Source organism: Scophthalmus maximus, chromosome 17, assembly GCF_022379125.1.
Source record: "Scophthalmus maximus strain ysfricsl-2021 chromosome 17, ASM2237912v1, whole genome shotgun sequence".
Taxonomy (NCBI): Eukaryota; Metazoa; Chordata; class Actinopteri; order Pleuronectiformes; family Scophthalmidae; genus Scophthalmus; species Scophthalmus maximus.
In genome coordinates this window covers 7,036,493-7,057,619 of record NC_061531.1, presented here as the reverse complement: position 1 = coordinate 7,057,619, position 21,127 = coordinate 7,036,493, and the positions used below count along the sequence as shown (strand labels likewise).

The 21,127-nt window shown below is 43.4% G+C and overlaps 2 protein-coding genes across 2 annotated transcripts in view; one reads left to right on the top strand and one right to left on the bottom strand.

Moving 5' to 3' along the window:
- ccdc97 (coiled-coil domain containing 97) overlaps positions 1 to 21,127 on the bottom strand; it is a 167,884-nt gene that overhangs the window by 95,750 nt on the left and 51,007 nt on the right. The window contains exon 4 of the mRNA XM_035614003.2: positions 3,912 to 4,042. The gene's annotated coding sequence lies outside the window, so the exon portion shown is untranslated. The remainder of the gene's footprint in view (positions 1 to 3,911; positions 4,043 to 21,127) is intronic.
- LOC118288187 (protein shisa-8) overlaps positions 1 to 21,127 on the top strand; it is a 79,258-nt gene that overhangs the window by 21,249 nt on the left and 36,882 nt on the right. The window contains exon 3 of the mRNA XM_047328362.1: positions 16,073 to 16,188. Coding sequence (XP_047184318.1) covers positions 16,073 to 16,188 — 116 coding nt within the window. The remainder of the gene's footprint in view (positions 1 to 16,072; positions 16,189 to 21,127) is intronic.

The following is a 21,127-nucleotide window of genomic DNA, read 5'->3' as shown; positions in this document are numbered from 1 at the left end:
TTTGGTAGTGCCACACAGGTCGTAATGAGCTGCTTGAACAAATGACCCTATGTGGTCGTTTTTTCGATAGAGGAAAGTCTCATATAAGTGGTTTCCACTGTATCAGTCAATTTGAGATTGAATAGGGACGAGCAGTAAATCCTGTGTTTTACATTTTGTTCTGCAAAATAGTTATGGCTATGTGTCGGGAGAGTGCAGCCTGTCTGTGTATGTGTGTGTGTGTGTGCTGTGCCCTCATCCCTACATGTGTATAGGCATTCCTTTACGCAAGCACATACTGTAAGCGTGCAACATATAATTAACGGCTTTCCGTTGTTTACGTCCCCTCTGTGAGTGTGTCTGTAGTTACCTCCATCCATCTCTAAGTGATGAGCGTCCCACCAGCTAAGCTCACGCTAGTATCTCTGGTCATTAAGTGGATTTATGGCCGTTCCTTTTTCTTTGAGAGCTATAGGAACCTTTTGGAAGACGACCAATCAATGCTCGTTCTCCCTACACATCTGCCCCACCTGATTTCATTATGGAGAGGGGGAGGTAACCACAACGTGAAGGGGGAAGTGAACACAGCACACACATGCATTGTTGGAATTCGATGGTGAGGGAAAATGATAAATCAAATTTGAAGAAAAAGCATTTAATAAAATGTCTATTATTGCAGTTCTACCACTGGGCGGATGAGGATTTGAAAGAGTTGAAGAAGAGTTTGCACACTATGATATAAACTGCAGGAGTATAAAAAAACAAAAAAGCACACAATTATTGTTGGACACTTTAACCACTACAGTGCAAAGGGGGGAAATGTACTAAATTTGTAGACTTGCAGTAAATAAACAGGACTATTTCACCTCTATAAGAATCAAATATCAGCAAATACTGTAGCAATAGCCCTTATAGGGCACATACACACACACACACACACACACACACACACACACACACACACACACACACACACACACACACACACACACACACACACACACACACAGCCACATATGCCACATATGCCACATATGCCACTCGTCAACAACAGCAAGCAGTACCTGCAATATTATTGGTTGTATTGCTTCAAAGCACGTACTTCCCAGATAACATTGAATGGTTAATGGTCCTTATTATGGTAAAAAAAACAAAACTAACACATCAGCCAAGGATGAAGGCAGATTTATTTGTGTGGCCATTTCCGGTGTGCAACACTTTGCTTCAACACTCTGACAAATTAGAGTTGCACTTAAATTTAGTAAGAGTCCTCAGTTTAATGGAATCTAGCTGTTACTGTTCCACAACAGCTCTGCTACATGTTATTTCTAGTGTTATTTATATCGTGTGCACCAATCAAATCAATCCAGGGACACGTGGATGATTTTGGTGTCATCCAAGATGATTTTCACGTCTTGAAGCAAAAAGGGTTGGCCGGAAGGTAACAGTATATTCCTTTAAATTGTCGGTACAAAGACGGGCCTGCAGGTAACTGCAAGTGTGCATGAACACAAAGCGATAATTCAGTGAGGGGGGGCGGTGGTGGTGGTGGTGGTGGGGGTTGGGAAGGCGGCTGGGGAGTGGAGGGCGTGTTCCTGAGAAGACGCTACAAGTGTGTGCGCTTACATGTGTGTGTCTGTGTGCGTGTAAGTGAATCAGAGGGCAGTTTGTCATGTTGCTGCTCCACAGCCCTGATCCGAGCTGACAGGTGAAGCTAAGCGCAGCTAAACAGCACACGTAACAGAGGGCGAGAGAGAGAGGGAGGGAGGGGGAGAGAGAGAGGCAGTCAGGAGGCAGCGGAGATAAGGGGAGACCATTAGAGCAACAAAAAAAAGAAAAGAGGGAGATGAGGAAAGAGGGATGGACACAAAGTCAGTGAAAAGGAGAAAATAGAGGGATGGGGAGATTGTCGTCCGAGTTTGAATTTGCCATCACAGAGGAACGAGAATGAAAAACAAGCAGCGGGCACAAGAGGGAAGAGAGTGAGTGTGAATTTGAGCCAAATGGAAAGCTCCGAAAATGAGGAGATTTAGATCAACTGCTGAAAGACATTGAGTAATTGGCATTTAAATAAAAACAGACAACTGAGCGAGTTAATTTTTCATATCACCACTCCATTAATCTATCGCGCCGCGCCCCGATGAAGCAGCATCGTGGACGAGCGTAGGCATCGAGTTTTGTTTAAAAGGAAACCTCCTGATTTAAGGACACGAAAAATTACACGAATCACCGTTATTGTCCGCTGAATATTAAGTGGTTGGGGAAAAGGGTCAAAAAAGGCTGGAAAGGCAGAGAGTGGAAAAGGTAGGGGAGAGAGGCAGATGTGCCACAGCGGAAAGAAAAAGGTTGCAAATGGAAAGAAAAGTGTTCAACTAATCCAAAGAAATACACCATGTATAATCTTTAAAATATACAGCAATTGAGGGATTGGGGGATGAACGCGGACGGAGGTAAAAAGTGAAACAGCACCAGTGAAACGGACAGCTCTGAGGAATAATATACATTAGAGATGATGTGGAAGAAGACAGAGGTTGAGTGATTGGGTCGGTGGGAGGTGCAGAGACGGTGGGAGGGAGAAAGACGGACAGAGATCTGAGTGGGGATGGACGTTTAGACGCAGTCGAGACGGACAGGTTGATAGATTAGAGTCAGCGATGTGATCCATCCAGTAGGTATACGCATTCGCTGGCGTGAAGGGAAAAGCCGAGCTCAGCCTCGTCGCACAAGTGTGTGTGTGTGTGTGTGTGTGTGTGTGTGTGTGTGTGTGTGTGTGTGTGTGTGTGTGTGTGCGTGTGTGTGTGTGTGAGCGCATGCCTGCGGTTGATTTCATGACAAATGGGGAACAGGAATTGGCAGTGAGAGTTTCTTATACATTAGTATATTATACTGCACTGTCAAGATACGCTTGCACTCTCTTTCTGTGTGTGTGTGTGTGTGTGTGTGTGTGTGTGTGTGTGTGTGTGTGTGTGTGTGTGTGTGTGTGTGTGTGTGTGTGTGTGTGTGTGTGTGTGCGTGTGTTTGTGTGTGTGTGTGTTTGTGTATGTGTGGACCCTGTGACACACTACATATTGCACATGGATTTGATTTGTGTGTGTATTAGGGCTGAACTTTGAACTGAATGCAGTGTGAGGGGATTATGTGTGAATATCTGTGAGCTAAACACAGGTTGACTCCTGGCTCCCACTTCTGTTGCGCTGCAACGCAAAGCCGTTTTTGTGTGTGTGTGTGTGTGTGTGTGTGTGCGCTCGTTGCATTTCATTGCATTGGATCAAATTTATTGTACCGCTTTGTGCTGATGGATAAATTGTATTTTCATCACCACGATATGAACTTATCACAAAAGATTGGCTCAAATGGATGGATAGGTGAAAACGTATTTACTTCCACACGACATTAATTTACAAATGGTTTTTAACACTATTATTAACACTGAGGTGCAGTACCTGAAGCAGAAAACGAAAAAGCTATGCTAAATGTTCTCTACCACGTTTGTTGCCCTTTACTATCAAGCTGAAGCCTCCTCGTCTGTCGGTCAGGTTGCTTCTGTCACCTGACAAAATAACACACTGATCCACTACGACACGAGCAGTGGAGAAAAAAACATTCGTGGCTTAGTCGACCACTATGGCTGACTCCGTACACGCTGTAAGCAACTGAGAAAATTATTCAGGTGTCTTGTTAAGTAGCTACTTGTATCCACTTTATTTTGACTGCCATCCTGATTGGGAAAATCACTTAATTAGTCTAATTACCAAACACACACACACACACAAGACATTGAGCATCCGTGTCACCCTGGTAGAGAGAGGGATGAAGAAGAAGAGTTGGCTGGATGGTGAGGGGGGAAGATGGGGGAGTAAGGGAAGAAGATGATGGAGTGAGGAAGGGAGTGGGGAAGGTTACAGGGTTAAGAGAACAGGGGAGGGGCTTACTCATTTCTTCTTTTCCTTCCCTTTTCCTCTCTCGCCTTCCTTTCCTTCTTCTCGGGTTTCTCTTTTCATCCTTCTCTGCCCTTCTTTTCCTCTTAAGCTTCACCTTCTCCTTACGTTTTCTGAGCGAGCTCCTACAAAGAAAGACAGCATCAATTTACCATTTTTATCGATAAAATGCTGAATCTTGCCCTGGAATAAGCGGAAATAATCAGACTGGTCGTGGTTAAAAATGAAAATGATCAGCTGAGGTGATGCAGCTTGAAGCTTCATGTTGTTCAGTGTCCGGGGGCTTGATGTTTGAGCAGCCCCCTCTTCGTTATTTTTCCGTCTTGCCAGGCCCTGTGCTTTCTGGACGCTCGCCTCCTTTGCAGCCAACTCACACTTCAGCTGGTCTTCCAGGGCTTTGAGATTTTCTTGGCTCTCTGATCTCTGTTTCCTTCTGATGCAGCAGGGGCTGAGCTCTCCTCGAGCTCTGCCTCAGAACCCTTCCTCTCATTCATCATTTTAAAGATCAGATCGTCCTTTTCCAGGAAGACGGGTCTCACATCCCTGCAGACGTTTTAGTACTGTCCACTCTGCCTCGTTCAATTACCCCCCTTTATTTTTCATTGGGCTTGGCTGAGCTTTTTTTGTTTTCTTTGTTTTACAGTGAAAACATTCTTTCCGTTTGTTCTTCTGAAGATCAGATCATCAATTTTACCTTCCTGTCTAGTTTGTCCTGCAGAGATCTGAGCTCAGTGGCGATCTCATCCTGCCTTACAAACCACCAGCTCTCCAGAGCCTTAAAGCCTAAAAGTCCACTGGCCTTCGTCTCCATCTCCCGGGTCTCTGTGGTCTCTCGAGCTCTTCCTCTTCCTCGTCCTTGATTTTTCCTCTCATTATTTTTCGTCTGGCTCTTGCTGATTCTAGAGACTCCATTAGTTTATTCTTTTCCTGCTCCCAGTTCACATCCGCGGTGGCCATCTGCTCCTTCAGAGCCGCCATTTCTGAGACGAAGCTTCTTGTTCAGTGTTTCAGCTTCCAGAAGGGCTTTTCTGAGAGCATGAACGAGTCTGCTGGGAGTCTACTGGGTCTTTTCGATTCTGGCTATTATGGGCAGCGTCTTCAACCTGCTGAAATACACCACTGAAATACACTGCAATACAAGTACATGCAAGAGGTAGAAAAATGCAGCCCCATCCCGACATTGGATACATACAAAAGACAGTTGATTCCCTTATCTTACACACACACAAAGTGTTGCTAAAGCTGGGTTCAGTCTGCAGGAGTTTTAAAAACCTGACCCATTTTAAAATCGGGTTGCATCACGCACCAGAAGGAGAATCTTGGCAGATATTCTTTCTCCCTAATCTCGAACATGCACAAAATACCAATTGTGAAAATAATGGCACATCACTTATTATTAAGATTATCGCTCCAGAGCGGTCGACGCAGCGCCTCGCGTCACTGGATCGGGTTTTTTCGATCGCCCCCCCGAAATTGCTGAAGTCTGAGCCCACCTTAAGCGTGCCATTTTTAGACCCATGTTGTTTCAACAGCAAATGCTCCTCCGTCTGAGCGCCAACAGGCGTGTTGATCTTAAGAAAGAGGTGTGGTCAAGCGCATTGGTACCTTGAGGTAGCGGAAGATGATTGTGTAATTGACAGACAAAGACTTTGTCTGGGGTCCGTGGCATTGCTTTTTCATAAAGGTGACATATTATGCTCGTATTCAGGTTCATACTTTTAATTAGGGTTAACACTTGAAAAGGTTTACATGCTCTAATGTTCAGAAAAGGCATCAGTGCTCTCATACTGCCCATTCCTGCAGCAAAACACTGAAAAAGAGACCTTTGCATAATATGTCACTTTTAATACCTGGCAAATGTGTGAGTAAAATAGCAATTTACCAAGTTGCAACCACACCTGACATTTAAAGGAAATGGGACTAGGCACGTCTGATTAGTTTGTTGCATGTTTCGCTGAAAAACATATCCATTATTTGGAGAGAGAGTTCAACCTTTTTGAGCCATGCACTTTGCAAAATGTGCTTTACACCATGTGCTTGGGTCATTGAAATAGCCCCAGTGGTAGTTCACCTTCGTTAATTCACACAATAAGATTTGCTGTAGCCAATTACATGTTTAAAGAGCACTGTAAAGCTACTTATTCTTTAGCATACTGTTACAAGAGTGTAGCTAAATTCAACTTTATGCCAGAGTGGCATCTTCATACTGCACTGCACTGTGCAAAAAAACATTTAATTTGGCATGTTTTTTTCTTAGAATAACAAATCATGGAGCTTAATCATCACATCAAAGTAAACTGTCGCCAGTTTTCTTTCGAATTGCAAAAGAGCCATAACTCTCACACAATATTTTGTCATTTAAATTACAGTGACTCAGTAGATGAGGTGAAATATGCACAACAATAACCAATTCAATCAACAACAACCAAAGTCAGTCCTTTGTTGTTATCAATTCATCAGTGCTGCCCATGACACGTTTACAGGTTGTGCAGTGGGTGCATCCATAAAAAGCAGAACTGATTATTCATCACTCATGTTTAAGGAGTGGATGGTTGAGATGTTGATGCTTTTGTATAATATAAAATAGTCATTCTGAACTAGTTTTGGATACATGTACTTTTTTATTCAAGTACAAGCTACTTTATAGTCTCAACACTCACACCGTGAGTTTTTAAAAAACAACTAAATAAACAAATATTTCGCAATACATAATGAATTATTTAAGAAACAGCCGCAAGCTGCATCACATAATGGCTGCGTACAGTACATCACAGATGCACAAATTCTACTGTATTCCATTCTGTTTGATTAAGACCTCTAACAACTTCTCCCACAGGCTCCGCAAAGACCGGTCGGGCTGATTTGACAGAAATAGATATCTAATAAAATGGATCGATAACCTCTCTGTCTATTGCGCTGTAATGATGGATGATGGCGAGATGAGAGCATGCTGAGTACTTGTACGAAATCAATAGCGTCAAAGGCTTCGCGGGGTGATAGATATTTGGCAGACAAACGTGTGCGTATGTGTCTGTGTGTGTAGGTGTATTCATGCATGGGTTATGTGTGCGTCACACTGATGAATGTTTGAGAACAAATCCCTTGAGGAGAATTAATCGTGTGTGTGTGTGTGTGTGTGTTTGGTTTCTAAAATAAAGACAGCCCAAAATAATGAGTGCAGGCAGTGACTCAGAGGTTGACATATGGTATTTTTTCTGTGACATCATCTTCAGCAGCACCACAGCTTTAGCACTGAGACCCTGCCAGCGACTGGTTCCAACATGCTGGCTGTGATTTTTCTTTTTCTACTTAGATGCCTGTTTCGAGTTCTCTCTCTGTATATGGCGATACATTAAATTAGAGATGAAACGATAAGACGATCAACAGAGGGACATTCAGCCACTATTTCCATAATGCCGCCACTGTCGAATCAAAGTTGACACGAAGACGAAGTTAATTAATGCTAACCCTATGTTTAGTTTCCATCTTCTGCAAATTGCACACCTACAGTACATACGACTGTGCCCTTATTGTATTTCCTTATATTACAAAAATTACCCATCATTGTAATCTTAATTTTAGATATAAGAATATATTTTAATAAGAAGCCTAACCAGCAGGTTGTGGCGCGGACCCCATCGCAATAGGATATTACCATACATTATCAAATTAAAACGACCACCGTTGAAACAGTCTGAAGCATCAATGAGCACTGTCCACACTCCACAGAAGTTACTGTAAATAACCTGGTTTCACCGAAACTTAGTTAGAACTGGAAAATGCGTCTTGGATGAGAGGTGTCCAGTCCAGTTGCTCCTGGTTCCCTTAATTTTAGTTTTTCAATTACAATGATGTTTTCAATTAAAAAAAAAAACAATTGGTCCCAACTTGGCTCCGTATTACACATACAAACAAACACAATGAGAGACGACAAAGAAACACAAACAGGCTCTGGCATGGTAGGCACCCGGCCATGCCAAGGGACATTATTTGGCAGATGTCAGCTCTAATAGGAGTATGGCAGTGTGGGAAACAGACCCAGGCTCTGTACCAAGCCTACAAGGGTGCACTATCTGGCAGCTAAAACGTATCAGCATGTCTGCTGTGTGTGTGTGTGTGTGTGTGTGTGTGTGTGTGTGTGTGTGTGTGTGTGTGTGTGTGTGTGTGTGTGTATGTGTTTGTGTGTGTGTGTGTGTGTGTGTGTGTGTGTGTGTGTGTGTGTATGTGTTTGTGTGTGTGTGTGTGTGTGTGTGTGTGTGTATGTGTGTGTGTGTGTGTGTGTGTATGTGTGTGTGTGTGTGTGTCTGTGTGTGTGTGTACACACATGTATCAGTGCGTGGATGTTTATGTGTCAGAGTGATTGGTGTATCAGACCCCATCCGAGACAAAGCTTGCCACCACTTGTGCCACAACAGTGCCCATTTAGCCTACTATCTGGGATCTGTGTGTGCGTGTGTGTGTGTGTGTGTGTTTGTGTGTGTGAGAGAGAGAGAGTGAATTACTGATAAAGAGAGACTTCAAGCGCTGGGTCGGTCGTTTCATAACACCACAAGACAAAGAGAGGGATGGAGAGATAAAGAGACGAAGAGACTAAACTTACACGGCACGTAAACACACACACACACACACACACACACACACACACACGCACACATGCTACATCTGAATATCTTAATCTGGCGTCAGGCTTTATTTCACATTCTGGTTCAAACTCATTCTCCTTCGGAGGCAACAGTTTCTCAACAATGATTATGGACCTCATCTTAATTTACATAACAATCACACAATCTGCAGAACTGCTCATTGCAACAGACTTGGGGAAAAAATGAATTGTTGTTGTACTTAATCCTGACACATTAGTGAAGTGAATAAAAACAAAACACTCAAGTAAACAGAACGTAATATTCCCCAAGTGGGCGGATGGTCAGATTGTTTGGTCAAAAGGCCATAATGGAGTTGTGCTGTTGATTTGGAGTGCCTGATTTTTAATTACAGTAAAAGTGAAATATGTTGAAGAGGTGCAGAGAGCACATCCCCCCTGCCTGGCTAATTTGCTTATTTTGAAATTCACTTCCCGTGCCCCTCAGGAGTTTTTGAGCTATCCCTTGTTTCCACACACAGACCCCCATGCCAATGCAATCCCCACCCACTGTAACCTCTCCAAATTACCACCCATGAGAATTAAAGTGAGTCACTCCCCGCGTGGCATCAGATAACTCCCTCTGGGCACGACTGTAGGTAGGAGACCAGCAGCGGCGTCGGTTCTGTTTGGCATGCGCAAGTCGGTGCGAGCGGCATCCGTATTGCTGCGTGTGTAGGTTGGTCGGGTCACACAACTGTGCTGTTAAATTGTGCAGCGTTACACACAATTTTTCCGCATTACTGTTTTGAAAAACAGCGGGGTTGTATCTCTATCCTCGCTTCCACACTCGGTCACAGGGCCCTAGAATCATCCGAGGGGTGCCCCATAATGTAAACTAACCTGCTGTGACAGTGAGGAGTGACTCAGCAACGAAATACTGTGTTATGCACCCAGGGGAGTGGATGTGTTTGTGTGTGAAGAACAATAGTGAATGTCTTATCACATGGCCGTGGGATCTTTTCCCGCTTTGACTTCGGCTCAAAATGCTCTTTGACAATTCGAAAAACAAAAGTGCTAATTCAGGCAAAGGTTGTGCTACTCTACCAAAACACAAACTATGGATGCGGTGATTTTGGTTTCGGTGTTTGGCTGCATTAATACAACATTTCACTGCGGGAGCTGTGCGGTAGAGCACGATGTGTGGTGTCGGACAGCCTTGACAAGTGTGTCTACTGTAACGCTTGGAAATTAAAATCCGTCGCAGTCCACTTGCAACGTTCTCATTGCAAATGAAGACTTTTCATGCAGTTGAATGAGAGAGCAAGTGAGTGAATGTCCGTCATGCTGGACTCCTGATCACCTTTAAGAGTTCTGCTGTGTTGCGGACAACATTTAATGTGTTTTCAGACACTTTAATATAAAAGTGTCACATGCATTAGTTCGGGAAAACAGCTGACCCATTCCAAAACAAATAAATATGAGTTGCTACAACGATTCACAATGTGAAACTGATTCCATCAGTAACAACAGTCACCACTTTCCTGCTGAGTCTCTCTTTTTTGACCAATATTGCTTTCATACTTTATTTAACAGCAGTTTTTCTATACTGTACTTGTGACCGATATTAAGCGACCATAACAAAACTCGAAAGTCCATGATGTCTCTGTTTTTTCATCATTTACATTACAGCCAACCTCTAAAGGACAGGCTGAAAGACTTTTAATGTCATCATTTTTGAAACAGTGTGGAGTTAATGAAAAGGCCTGACGCTTGACATAACCCTTGTCGTACTGATTAGTGCTGTAGACAAAAGGTTAATTGTACAGAATTTATCAGGACAGCAGGTAATGGGGATGCACAGTTAAAGCAATTTCCTCAACCAAGTCGGCCACCATGTTAACAATTAATACTCAATAATCATTTGTACAATACAGTGGTCTTTTTCCTGTAATGAGATTATTGTTTAAAGCAACATTACACAACAATTGCACCTTCAAATATCACACTCCCGTTAGAAGTGTATGTGAAACGCTCTACAGCACAATGTCCCACACCACCAACAATAAGAAGAAGCCAACTTAGCATTCTCTGTATAGTATCAGAGGCGGAGAGATTCGTTCCCCACATCTAAAGTCAACCAAACACCAGAAACAACTACCAACTAATGTCCATTTTGTCATGGATCACCAACACTGGGACCTGAACAATGTTGTATTCGTTTGCCTTCTGGTGAACCACTCATCTGTCTGGTGAAACAAGGAATGCTCAGCTTTCATTCACGCACAGACATGAACAATCTGAACTCCCACTTTACCGTATTTCCCCTGACACTTTCGACACCCTAGAACAACATACCCTGTCATAAAAAGTCTTCTTCGTGTACAATCTCTTCTGCTTCCGTCCGATTGAAATTGGAGGGGAGATCTCAATAAAGACTTCCTTGAACTGCCACAGCCCAACCAGGCGCCGCGTGTTCAGAGGGTCCATGCTGACTGGATATCAGAGGCTGATTGTTTCTCCCATGGACGTCTGAATGATCACTAATTGCGCCCGATCGAAAAGGTTCCACAGTGGTAGATGGCCGACTCCATTTGAAGCAATTAGCACAGGTATTAAACAGCTCCACTGCTCAGTCAGTGGGCCCATGCAGACTTTTAATTTGTCACTGTTATCAGTTGGAGCCGCACCACGGCTGCTGCCTATTTTTTAGTTGTGTGTGTGTGTGTGTGTGTGTGTGTTTTATCAAATCAAATTTTGGGGGATACCAGGTACGCAGTTTTTTGTGTTTTCTATTTCTGCAATGTCTCAGTCGGGATAAAGCTGAGCATGTGCTGCTTTGAGCCTGTCAAATCGCCTGGAGATGTTTCTTTGGAGTTTTTTCCAGTACTTCCACCAATCCTCGCAGGAATTAAACCCTCTGTGCTGGATATTTACTGCCCTCTGTTAAATAGTTTTTGTTTGAGAGTTTGTGAAAAGTACAGTCTCTGAACGTCGGCTTTTGTTCATTATTTAATTCATATCCTGCAACGCAGGGGAATGCAAACCTCGTGAAATCCCTTAAAGGGGCACTATTGTGCTCATTCCAGCTCTATATTCTTATTTTTGGACTCCACTGATTCATAGTTAGGAATCCTCATTCATGTCAAACTGCCTGTTATGCAGCCATTCAGTTAACTCAGGCCTTACCAGGCCACCTTAAAAAGCCAACTTTTTGTAACTGATTGGCCAAAGAGCTGGACGCACTTGTCTCATCGACTAACCAGTGTGGAGGTTCTAAGAGCAAACTGCCAAACGAGTAACAGAAGATAATCCATCCGTTAATGTTTGAGCCAAAATCTGATCTGGAACACGAGAGTGGACAAGCACTAACATCTGCAGCAACAAATATTACAGTGCAACATAAGTAAATATTAAGCCAATCACCTGCTTTTTGTGGGACATAACAGTATGTTTAGTCTTTTAATCACAACATATATTTTTTTCTATTTTTGCCCCTGGTACGTCCTGGAGAATTCGTTAAAATAAAGACTCAAGTCGAAAACATCTGCTGTCAGGGAATACAAAGGCTAATAAAATGCTATTTCTATAATTATGTGTATGCCTCTAATACAAAAAAAACATGCAATATGCATGGACAGAAAGAGAGTGGATGCTACTGTACTTTAAGGGTCAAAATGAAAGGTAACACGACAGAGTAATTCATGACACTTAAATATAAAACATTAAAATTTTCTTATTCCTGCAGGTCAACCCTTCTGTGAGAAATAACTTTATGGATTATGGATATTACTTTATTACTTTGTAATATCCATAATTCTGTCAGCCGCGAGCCAGCTAGCAAAGCCTTTGTGCTCTGCAATCCTTGCAGCAGAATCCCTTCCAAGCCAAGTCATTAAAGGTGCACCACAGTGGTTTGGTATTGCATGTCTATATACAGCAGATGCGGGACTCGTCTCACGCAGACGTTCATCTAATCAAATGGACCGAATCGAAGCATCGGAGGCAGAGATATACTGATTTTTTATTCCCTTCTATGGGTCAAGCTCAAGAAACACTGAATCCATTTCTCAAAGCAAATTAAGGGAAGGCCCCGTCTCCCCCTGATGTCAAAGCAAGTTTTTCAATATAACAACAGAGGATAAAGCGTGACTGTTTAAGGCAAACTGTTTTAAAAGGAATGAGGATTGAAGTGGGAGCACTGGGGTGTCAGGAGTAACTGTGGCCATGGCAAATGGTGTGTGTGCGCTTGCTGGGCTGGTACTGTGCCCTGATGTCACAGTGCCCTGCATGATCTAATATCGCAAGTTGGAAGAGTTTATGTGACAGTTTCCTGAAGGAGGGCAAGAGAGAAGTGGGGGGAGGGCTAATAATACTAAGAAAGAGAGAGAGAAAGAAAGAAAGAAAGCCGGAGAACATAGGAATTGGGCTAAAGGGTAAGAAGCTGAGAGACGGACCAGACACAATGATGAGAGATTGCGAGAGAGGCGGAATGAGAGGGCTGAGAGGAGAAGAAAGGCAGAGATGCAGGGTCGAGGAAGCGATAACAGCGAAAGATAAAAGGCTCGTAGCAACATAAATGACAAAGGGCGAGAGATAACAGGAGTGGGGGGGTCGAGTCGGACGCGGAAAGTTGAGGGGATAAGACAGCCGGGATTAGAGGAGGAGAGAGAGAAGATGTTCCTCGGGAGATGGATGGTATAGAGAACAACAAATACCCAGCAATAGCGCTCTTAAGTATTCTGGAGGGGTGAAATCGAGAGAGACGCGGGGTGGTTGGGAGAGGGGGGAGGGGGGACGGGAGGGGGACGGAGACACAGCTTCAGCTCACTCTATTACCACGGAGAGTGAGAAGGGGGAGAGTGGAAGACAAATGAAGTAGTGGCATGGATGTGGACAGATATTAATGAGATGAGAGAGAGAGAATGGATTGGCTGGCAGGCAGAAAACGCAAAGGTCAATTGAGATGTGTGGGTACAGTGTGTGTGTTCTTTACGAAGTCCTGTCGATATTATCCATTCCTTGGAAGCCTTTTGAGTGCATGTTGTTTTTGTATACAGTAGGTGTATGTTTAAACGGTCCGTACCCTAATTTCCCCGTGGAAACAACTTCTTTAAATTCTGTCAAATTTCAAGGTATGTGGGTTCTACTGTGGAAATAAATTACACTTCTGACATTTTATAGATTTACACACTTTTTTGGGGGGACAGAAGAGATTACTTATCAATCCCAGCAAGACTCTAATTTAAAATAAACGTTTTGCCGAACATTAATTTGTCCTGGAGAGGTCTTGCTGAGCTGAAAGCCTTTTCATCAACACCCCTGCTTCACACCGACGCCGGGGAGCTGCCCAGAGCACAACCACAGTCGACCGGCACGTCGCTGTGCAGCTCCACTGGAGCAGCTGAATATTGCTTAATGGCACCTTCGCAGTGAGAGGCGCGGCGAGGGAAAAGGGGAAGGAGTACCAGTTTAATTTCTTTTTCTTTCTTTTTTCCCCCACCTTGCCTGATCCTTTCGATTGTGTGCTATACTGTGGAGTTGCAGTGGAGTCTGCTCCCTGGCTGGTGGAAGGCCACGTCTTTTAGGCTCCACACCTCCAGGTTTTACCGTCGCACGTCGTACACTTGTAGTTGTCCAAACTTCATCCAAGATAATCCGGATGACCCCCGTCACCGTTTTCTCAAACTTGACGGAGACAGAGAACACATTATACAACTGTTTTTTACAAGTTGAGATGGTCTCCACGTATTGAGTCGATTGATTTCGATGTGTCCACCTAAGTAGTGACATATTATTATTATTATTATTATTATTATTATTATATGATGGAGTGTCAAAAGTCATCATAGCAATGTCAGTGTGTACCAATGTACCAATTTCCATTTGGTGTTTATACTATTTTGTGTACAAATGATACAAAAACAAAAAAGGAAAAATGGAATGTAAATTATACTTAGTGCCGATTGCAGGTCTACTGTTTGGTGTTGCGTTATATTTTGCTGGTGTTATATTTTCCCCCCTTTATTTTAAGTCCTTGTCAATAGGTGCAAACAGTGGAAAGTTTAAAGAACCAATTCCAGACGTTGGAGTCAACAGTGAAAATATGAGCAGATTTAAGTGCAGCATGTGTGGTGTCATTTTAGGCTCTTCATTTTTGTCTCGTCATCGTTAGTCTGTCTGTTTGTCTTACGGAATGTCATTCAGGCAGTTTTAATCCAGTTTTGTTTAAATTTGGCAAATTGGCTGTGCTAGGGTCAGGACCTTCGCTATTGATTTATTGTGTTTATATATTTATTTCATTTTTTCAAATCCATCAAGGGTCAAGGTCACAGCATGCAATTAAAGTGTTTTTGCCTACTGCATGGGGAATACGTGGAATTGTCTTTAATTCAGTTACAGATTCATAAACATCTACACACATAGACATAATAAGCAATTTACCACGTGAGTGGTGATATGGGAAAACTATGGGGTGTAGCATTTCTCTGAGGGCATTTCGAGTTACAGCTAACCATGTTAAAAAGGAAAAGAGGAGGGATGTTTACTGTGGCAATTAAACTGTGATTACCACGGATGAAACCGCCACTTATATGCAAAGCACCTTTGTCCTCCACCATCCTGCACAGGCTGTGTGGATCCACTTGAACTGAGAGGTCTCTTTTACAGTCTGTTAATGTAAGAACAACAACTCAGAATTTCAACAATGAATGATACACCACAGACGAATAGTCATTCCGACCTTAGGTAACACGCAAAACCTTAAAAACATTATATGCACACTGACAACATAGCCATGACTCTCTTTGAATTCGGTGAGCTACTCCATACGACCCCTAGCCACTACACAACCAAGGAGCCTTGGTTGGGAGTAACTGAGCTCAACATTTTATAACATTTCAGTTGAATACAATCTGCCCAGTAGCTTTTATCTGACACAAGACACAGTCGATCCCCGTTTACTTGCTGCAGGGTCTGTGTGCTGGCGAAGAGGTAAGTCTACAAGCTGGAAGACCGTTTCCTGCCTGCGTTCCACTTTTGTGGAGGCAACGAGAACTTGTTCAAAAGGCATCAAACAATAAGAGAAACCAGGGGGAAGTTGTTTTATATATATATATATATATATATATATATATATACAGAGGTATAAATGATTGACGTGCCCAGTTAGCAAATATCCAGAGACTCTTCCTTTTTCATCCTCCATTCCGCTGCCTTGGATCAACTCTGTTTGGGTTTGTTTTTGTAGGTGTTGAAAAATCTTGTTTCAAACCGTTTTTGGTGCTCAGGTTGAGCGATTAAAGATGAAGGCTGATTTGATACGTTAAATGCTTATGAATAATGGATTTTCACCATACATCGGTATAAATATGTGCATCTTTTTATCATCTTCCTTACTCTCTCCCAACTCTTTCCCATCACATCTAACACTCTCCCTTCAGTCCCCCTTCTCTTTTCTGTCATTTACCTTTACCTTTATGTGTTACTTTGCGTGAGTACACTTCTACAAAAAAAAAAAAGTTCTACAATCTACTCTGCAGGAAGTTGTAAGTGTGTCTTTTCTCCTCCCCCCCAGGACTCTGACCGAGCTTATGAAGCAGCCAGGGGAGGCAGGAGTAGTGGACGGACCCGGGGTTCATCATCCCATCGGCACCAACGGCATCTCGGCCAGAGCTCTGCGCTCCAACAATGGTCAGTCCCCAGTTTGCGTCTGTGTATGTGTACACACGAGTTTGCATGAAAACTGAGCTGATGTAAACTGGTGGCTTTTAAGGTTGCGTCACTCAAACACAAATCAGCTACAGGTTGTGTCCAATTGGGTGAGTAGTATAGCCTTCTTTTTTATTTACAGTTTTTGGCTGGTGACACTGACATTTATTCAAACCAAATCATTTATGTGACTATAATTAATACTAGTTCACATAAGGTTTACTGTAATTATTAATTTTAGCTAACTATTAACCATATATCAGTATCTTGAAACTAAATACATTTCAACTGTTCATACATTGATTTTAATTTGTGAATATGTTTACATTTAGTGTACTGTAGTTCAAATGTATAATCCATTCATAATTTAGAAAACTATTTATTGAACACCCACTCTTACTTTTTAGACTTGCTCACTTGCTAATTGGTTTTCACACGCTCAATGTTATCAGGTGTTACAGCTGTATTTCTATTTTAATCTAAATCATCATCATAATCTCACAATTATTTCCACAATCTCTCCACAAATTAACTGCAGAAGTGCCCCCCTTGGGTGCGAGTACCCCCTGGTTGGGATTCACTGTCTTAGAGTGACACTACAAACTGAGAGTAATTCAGAGACAAGGAGGTGGATTAATTGAGAGAACTGGGGCAGAGCCTTAATCTCCACTGGGAGACGCCATCAAGACCCCAAAAATGTACATAAATCCTCCATCAGTACTCTTCCTGTCACACACACACACACACACACACACACACACACACACACACACACACACACACACACACACACACACACACGTGTCATCGAGGAGGTGCAGGGACAGACAGGTCATTTTTAATCAAGATGTAATTAGCCATGCTCCAGCACCAAAACCACAGAGGGAGCACTGTGTGACCCATCTGGCCCCTTCTTTAGATGCACTGCCCACACACACACACACACACACACACACACACACACACACACACACACACACACACACACACACACACACACACACACACACACACACACACACACACACACACAGTGCACACATGTGCATGCTCAACATAACCAAGTGCGTCTTAAGTGTGTTGAGACTCAAATTAGTGTACATACAGTATTTCCTGGGGTCTCTTTTGTGACAAGAGTGATGGCATGTTTTCAAGGACAATGATCCCCGTTGCCTCACAATTTCATCCTCCTCATTAGGCACAGCAGAAAAAATGCGAGCCGTCCCTTTCGTCCGGTTGTATCTGTAACACGCTTCACTCGTGTTACTCCGTGTAGTAGATGAAGGGGCTTTATCGTAGACCACTTAAGATCAAGTTACTCACCAGCCCTGTCCAGAAAGCCAATGCGATATCAATTACCACAACTAAAATGCACATATACCGTCAAAGATACCAAATGCTCTGGCTCATAAAAGATGTATTCAAGGGTAGAAGTTTTTTTTTTTTCTCCTTTTCTTTGAAACACAGGCATGCAATTACACGTGCAGCATTTATCCACACGTACGGCCAAAAAGGAAATTGCCGCGGCTTATCCCTTTTACTTTCATCTTCCCACCATTGCAATAAACAAGTTTTTGGCCTCTTTTTCACCCTGCGCTGTTCTTATTAGCACTCTGCTGTTTTCTGCATCGCTTTTCCTCGCTCCTTCCATCTCTTCCCCTGCTATTAAACCGATCCCCCCACCCCCCTTTTTTTACTTACTCTGCTTTCTCACATTGCTTTGTCTTGGTATTTTTTTGTAACCGTCAACATCGTTATATAATCAGACTTTATGAGCCATGCCCATGCATTCCAGTACTCACAGGCGATAGAAGCATTTTTCTAGCTCTTTAATATTTAGTGCATGTGAGATAGTTGATGGGGTCTTTTTCATGTAATGTGAATGAGCCACAGAGGATAAGTCAGATATATATTTCTCATTTTTGGTTGTATCAACGAAACACCAGAAGAGAGAGTGAGAGAGACGTTAAATAAGGGATGACCGAGGCAGACATATGGAGGAGGAAGTCTCGGCATGTGTTGGGGGGATGAATGGGGGAACAGGGTCATGACATCCGGGACAATGGGACGAAGCCACCCTGATCCTGCTGCGTCAGCAGTCTACACATAATCACCTCTTAATTAAACACTTTTAATCCTCCCGGCCAATTAGAGAGAGAGGGAGAGACAGAGAGACGGGGGGGGGGGAGTGATGAGGCTGAGTGAACCAGACAGAGAGCAACAAGAGAGGATGGTAGGGTATAAATGTTAATGAATTGTTTACTACTTTACAGTACATGGCAAAAAAAAAATGTTTTTACAGAGGCGGTAAATGGTTGTCAAAACTGTTCTCCTTCTTCATGATTTGAACTTTTGGGTTCATCCAAAAGACTTTCCAGGCAGTATGGCAAAATAATCGACTTTCTCCTCTTGGTCCATTATTGTGTCTGGATTCAAACTCACAGTCAAGGCCTTCCTTAAAAGATACGTTTATCATCCCCCAGAAATCAATCAACCGCGCCGAATTGTTCAAAATACGGCTGCAACCACATTCCCATCACCCTCAGCTGCACGATGCGTTCAGGGGCTAATTGGCGAATATAATAAAATGATGACTTCGGTAAATATAACGCTGTACCTTCTGAACATCACAATGTTAGGATGCTGACACATAAAGCACCATGTACCTTTAAACACCTTGTATCTAGCCTGATGCTTCACCTGCATGTTCACATTTACACCTCTTTTTCTGCCCTTCCCAGTTTGTTCCTCTGTTTCTATAGAGTGAATTATTAAACTGAAGGTACATTTGTGGTGCACTGCAGTATTAAACAAAATTACAATTATTTACCCCAAACTTGTGGATGTATATAAGAGTGGTTCTCATCGCATCGTATTCATTAGTCCAACGTGCTGACTTCAACGCGCTTTGGTTCGAGATGCCCGAGTTCGAGAGCAGCGAGAGTCATGAGCTGATTAGGATGCAAATAGACCGAACAAGTCTTGAGCCCACGTCCTAATGAAGTCAGCAGCCAAATCCTCATGTTTCCTCCCTGGGAAAAAAAAATGTTATCTGCCTTCCACTTCTCTCCTGCACTCATTTTTTCAAGGCAGATATATTTTTTAATACCATGTAAGAGCATGAACGGACTAAGGCATAAAAGTGGTGTGGTGTGAAGTCAAAAGGCTGAGAGATGGAGAGGGAGGAGAGAGAGGGAGATGGGATGGCACATGGAGGAAAGGTATTGAGGTCACACGGCAGTTACAATGACGGAATCGGTGGAACGGGAAGACAGGAGATTTTGCGCGGTTACAAATGACACCTGATATTGTGGAGAGCGAAGTGAGGACGAGGAAGCTGCGGGGAGAAAGTTATTGAACACAGTCAAAGGATGAGGTCACGGGGAGTGGAGGGAGACCGGAGGTAGGAAATAAAAATGAGATGAGGTCAAAGGGGACATGCTTTAACAGTGACAACACTGAGGTGGGGAAGAAGGGGAGGCACCGCAAGCAAGGCAGGGGAGGAGAAGGATAGAGACAAGAGATGGAAGGGATGTGATGATGATGATGATGATGATGAGTGGTGGGTGTGTCCGACCCAAAGAGGAGAGACTGAGGAGTATGACAATGGTGGATAATGAGGAAAAGAGGGAGGACAGAACCAAAAAGAGAGAGAAAGCGTGTGTCGGAGAGAGAGAGAGCCAGAGCACAAGCAAAGGAACGGAAGAGGAATAAAAGAGCGAGAGAAAGCTGGAGAAACAAAAAAAAAAGGCAGGAATAGAGAGAACGGATAGAAGAGACAACACGCTGCTAGCTGCGAGGGGGACAGCTGGTCAGTTGCTGCTCCGCTCTGTTCTGGTGTGGAGATCTGCCCCGAGGGCGATCAGGCCGCGCGCGCAGGCACACTCGCACACACACACACATGCACACACACACACGCACGCACGCACACACACACACACACACACACACACACACACACAGACAGACACACACACACACACGCACACATACTGTACGCAGATGGTTGCATGTATGAAAAATTGCCCGCGTTACCTGAGTACAACACAGGCTGGCATACGTGTTTCACAAAGCGGTGAAGGAAATGTGGAGGATATGTCATAGCGGATGTCAACCGTGCAAACGCTGCTTCTAATCGTGTTTCTCCGGCTGCGGCGCAGGGAAAGCACAGAAGCTCGTCTTTCTCTGTTCGGTCAAATCCCGCGTCGGGTGATTTCAGCCCCGCCGACAGCAGCGGGGGAATCTGATGGGGGAACTTCATCTTTGCCTGTATAACAGCTGTTTTAAAATTGACCACGATAAAGTCGAACGTACAACAAGTTTGGCAAATCGCCTGTGAAGTGTAACTAACATTTGTAAGCATCCTCTCACAGCTGCTGTAATTTCCTTTTTTTTTTTTTTTTTTCTCATCATGACGGATGTTTGTGCGACCTGTCACCAGAAGGCCAATAAAGTTAGATTCTGTAATTGTGAAGTCCCCCCCTCCCTACCCCCCTTTAAATGCGCTTTTCATTTTATGAGCGCCTCCTCCCCATGAATAATGCAGGACGTGTACAGTGCAGGAGCTGCCGAGGACTACGCGGGTGTTGAAACAGCACAAACAAGAAGTGAGGTTTAGCGAGACAACGCCAGCGAGCAGAGCTAGATCGCTTTCTGAGCAGCGTTGCAGAAGTTAAATCAGGTGTTCCTACCAAACTGGTAGGAACTCCTGATTTCCAAAGGGGAATGTAGATCTGACAAACAAAAGTCTGCACATAATCTAAGGTTTGTGTGCTTGCTGTATCCCCCTTTTCTAGGCTGCATGACTATGATGTCTCCAGTCAGTAGTCTCCTCTAATCTCTCAAATGAGTTCAGGTTCTTTCCTTACACTTAAAGTGGAAATTAAACAACTGTTTGGCGTAAACTTGTCATTATGATGTT